Source organism: Otolemur garnettii, unplaced genomic scaffold (genome assembly GCF_000181295.1).
Source record: "Otolemur garnettii isolate 467f Iridium unplaced genomic scaffold, OtoGar3 scaffold00143, whole genome shotgun sequence".
NCBI classification, from domain to species: Eukaryota; Metazoa; Chordata; class Mammalia; order Primates; family Galagidae; genus Otolemur; species Otolemur garnettii.
In genome coordinates this window covers 1,231,375-1,235,546 of record NW_003852538.1, presented here as the reverse complement: position 1 = coordinate 1,235,546, position 4,172 = coordinate 1,231,375, and the positions used below count along the sequence as shown (strand labels likewise).

Below are 4,172 nucleotides of genomic sequence, written 5' to 3'. Positions count from 1 at the left end.
GCTTGCCTTATATAATACTGACCAGGACAGCATCAACCAGCTTACCTTATACTGTAATATTGACCACACAACACCAACCAGCTTGCCTTATACAATACTGGCCAAGATAGCATCTACCAGCTTGCCTTATATAATATTGGCCATGGCGACATTGACCAGCTTGCCTTATATCATATTGGCCAGGGCGACATTGACCAGCTTGCCTTATATCATATTGGCCAGGGCGACATTGACCAGCTTGCCTTATATAATATTGACTTGATTTGCTTTTATATGATGACAGTGACAAAGAACAAGATGGAGCAAAAAGCTGATTTTTACCAGTGTAAAAAGAAAGTTAGCGGTTTTAGAAGGGAAAACATAAGCAGAAACACAGAAGAGAAGGGTGTCTGTGAGGTGACATGTCTTTCTGTTAAAGTGTCTCCTAGGAACGCTTTACTCCTAGCTCAGAATAAACTCAGCACCCTGAGCAAAGTGTATGGGCTGCTGCCCTTGTCCTAGGAGATCTCTTTTAATCCAAAGGAGGAGAAATTCTCTTTGTCCTAAGACATACATAGACAGTGTTCATTCAAGACAGCTTTTCCAATCCCTGCTGTGTCTCTCCTGGAGCAAACATCTGAACTCAGATTTCCACTTAAATCTTGAATAAGAATAGCCACTTGTTGGGTTGGATTTGGAACAGTGACTGCCAGGCAGTCAGCTCACTGCTTTCTGGCTGGTCCCTGGTAGTGGGTCACCTGCTCGGGTTGGCCTCATGGAAGTCCCTCCCTCCCTGCTGGCCCGCACTATCCAGGCCTCATGTAGAGATGTCCAATCCGTCATTTCTACATCTGGCCTGGAAATCCTGAGTTCTCATCAACCTATCTAGGAAGACTTCGGCCCTGGCAGTTGTCGAGGGTGTGAAGGATTTAGTGGTGAGTGCATGGAACAGGTTTCCCAATGCTGTTTTTTTTGTCATGTCTATTTTGACTGAAATGTCATGATGTCATACTTGTTTATTAATAAAACTGACTTCCTAGCTCCAATTTTAACAAGAAGATGAGCATACAACAAGCAAAAAACTCTAACACAAACAAAAATCTTTAGGATATAACCAAGCTGTCAAAGTACATGAATTGAAACATTATCTGTGAGCACATTCTTTTGGACACAAAGGAGGCCTTAGATACCACAGAAACAGAACCAATTCCCTTTTAAAAATGGGAAACTGGAGCCCAATGGGTTGAGCAATTATTGCAGGATTAAAAAGCTAGTTACTTGGAATATAGATCTTCATTTTAATACCTTTATAACTGTAGCACATTCCTTCCCACTGATTGTTAAATAAATGTTTCCTCTGGGCCATGAGTATATTTAAAAAACCTTTAGAAATAAAAATATCATCATTAACAGTAGCAGCCTTTTTGCACTGATTGCTAATGGAGTGGTAGAGAGGATTCCAGGAGGCAGTCTTTGAGTTAGTTTGGGAACTGACGCTCCACCTGCAGATAGCCGAGGAGGTCCAGTGTACAGGAGATAGATGGGCTGTACTCATGTGCGACACAGACACAGGGGGCACTTTTTAATATCATGATTTAATTCTGCACATTTATGGAGGACAAGTGGTTGAGGAAGTTCGATGTTATGGGGGTGCAGAAAAAGAACTGAGTTATGCTGATGGGCAGTCCACCCACCAGAAAGGACCCGAAGATTTTTTTCTCAATATCCTGTTGCTTTGTGGTCAGACAAAATAAAGAATTTCTGGAAGATGAAACTTTCTGGGAATGAGGAGATAGAATTGACATAGAATGTCAGGAAGTAGACTTATTTTTTGTCAAGATGTAAAACACTAGTATACTCTAGCAAGGGGGAGAGGTGTGGAGAGAGGGGGCTTGGGGGGAAAGGAGGAAGGGTCATGGCGGGATCTCACCTAATGTGCACGAAGTCAGAGCATGACCCCTGGGTGAAGGGCTCAGCAACAACTTGAACTTTACCTTAGGATTGAAAGCAATGTAACCTAAAAGTCTGTCTTCTTTGGCTCAACATAAAAGTTCCAAGATTGAGTCATATTATTTCATTTGTCCATAGGTGGAAGAACTTGGACTTTTCCATTTAAGGACTTAGATCACCATACAAACACATAGTTTATAATGCTACTTTATATACAAATCATACAATATTTGGATCAAAAATCACATCAAAAGTGTTGAAGTACCTGTCCTTCTAAGATTTTTAAAATATTGTTTCAGAAAAACCCATTACATTTCCTCTGTCCAGCTTCCAACATAACATTTTAGGAAAATGAGAGGCTGGAAACGTTATTCAGGCAGGTGGCCTTCCGGCTGAACGTGAGCTCCAGGGGGCAGGGGTTTTCTTCCTGTCAGGATCACCCAAGTCTGTCGGGCTTCTAGAACAGGGTCTGGCATATGTTATAGCAGATACTCAGTGGTTGTTTGCTGAATGAGCAAAATAAAATTCAGGGAAAGGGGTTTTCTGCCATTAATGTCTTTTTTCTTTCTATTTCCAGATTCTCAACTCTGCAGACTCTGGCCTTAACCCCTATGTTGCTGTGAACATCTTGATTGCCGTGGGCTCCATCATCATGGTCCTGGGCTTCCTGGGCTGCTGCGGGGCCATAAAGGAAAGTCGCTGCATGCTTCTGCTGGTGCGTTCCCTGGACCACCGCCAGCGTCCAGCCCTCACACTCCTACAGATTATGTCCTGTCCCCATGGTCTGTCCAAAATCACGCCAAGACATATGAAATTCTAGCTGCTGTTTGGAGGGTTTGACTAGGGAAGCTAATGTGGTTTAGAGTTGGCGTGGTTTGGCTTGGATTGGAGGAAACTCTGAAAGAGGACAGGTTCCAATTGCTTATCCATCCATTCCTTCACTGATTCACTCATTCATTTATTCAGCATGACTGTGTGCCTCTGAGTGCAGACACTGTGCTAAAGGACACAGATGACCTTCAAACAATTGGAACCCATTAGGAAAGATTAGTAGGTAAACAAATAGCTAAGGTAAGAGTGGCCACAGAAGGAAAGGGCAAGGATAGAGGAGGGAACTTTGAGGTCAAGGGCAGAAGTGAGTACGGTGCTGCACAGGGGAGGTTGTGGAGAGAAGAGAACCTGCAGCACAGTGCCGTGTGTTTGGGGAACTGAGCGGGAGACTGTCAGAGGCTATTCTCTGTAAATGACAGGAGATGAGTCTGTAGTCCCATGGTGAAGAGTTCTGTGGGCCAGAACTTGGCAACCTAAGAGGGTTGCCAGGGAGCGATATCATCAGATTTGTCAGGAAGAGGGTGGATGGGGTGGGGCTAACCCACAGGCATTAGGTATCCACTTTTAGCATGGTAGAAAATCATAATAGGTATAGTAAAATTATTAGAAAGAAATCAAGTGTTTATCAGACATAAATGACATGAGAGTTTAGCATAATGAATCTAAACTTATTTCTCTAGTAAAAAAAGTATCATGTCAGTCCCTGAAAATGATTGTTTTAATTGTTTGATTTTTACAAGGGAAGGTAAAGTCAATTTTAAGAGGACTCTAATAGTTGTTTTTTGATTAATAAGGCCTCCTTTGCAATTGGGAAATCTAATATTTGAGGAAGTTTTTTAAAAAAGTAATCTGTGGGCTACATCGTCCAAGATGGTAATTCAGGGGATCTGAGGCAGACTTCAGAACTCTGTGAATATAACAAGATGCCCGGTGGTTCTGAGAGTGGTGGAAATGCTGCTTTGAAGCCAGTTCTGAATCTGTGGGTTGGTGTTTGGTAAAGAAAGGGAAGGAGCACGAGAATTCATCTGGATTTTCAGGGTTTTCTTCATTCAATATCATACAGCTGCCAGTCATTCTATTAAAAATATTTCATCTGAACCACATCTCTTGCTCAGTCTTTGAACTACATGTTTGCTGGTAATGGGCCCAGTATTTGCAGTTTGAAGGGCAAGGTGGAGTAAGCGAAGAGTGGGGCTGCCACTCAGACTGTGCCGGGGTCCGGCTGTGGACTGGAGCGCAGGATGACGCAGGATGACGCAGGATGACGCAGGATGACGCACACTCCCCCCTCTCTTTTCAGTTCTTCATCGGCCTGCTCCTGATCCTGATCCTGCAGGTGGTGGCCGGCATCCTGGGAGCCACTTTCAAAACTGAGGTGTGTACACACAGGATGTCTGGCAATTTGGGAAAAG

At 43.3% G+C, this 4,172-nt stretch overlaps 1 protein-coding gene across 1 annotated transcript in view; it reads left to right on the top strand.

Annotated features, from left to right (window-relative positions):
- TSPAN8 (tetraspanin 8) overlaps window positions 1–4,172 on the top strand; it is a 28,437-nt gene that overhangs the window by 13,969 nt on the left and 10,296 nt on the right. The window contains exons 3-4 of the mRNA XM_003798949.3: window positions 2,507–2,644; window positions 4,061–4,135. Of these exons, the coding sequence (XP_003798997.1) occupies window positions 2,507–2,644; window positions 4,061–4,135 (213 nt within the window). The remainder of the gene's footprint in view (window positions 1–2,506; window positions 2,645–4,060; window positions 4,136–4,172) is intronic.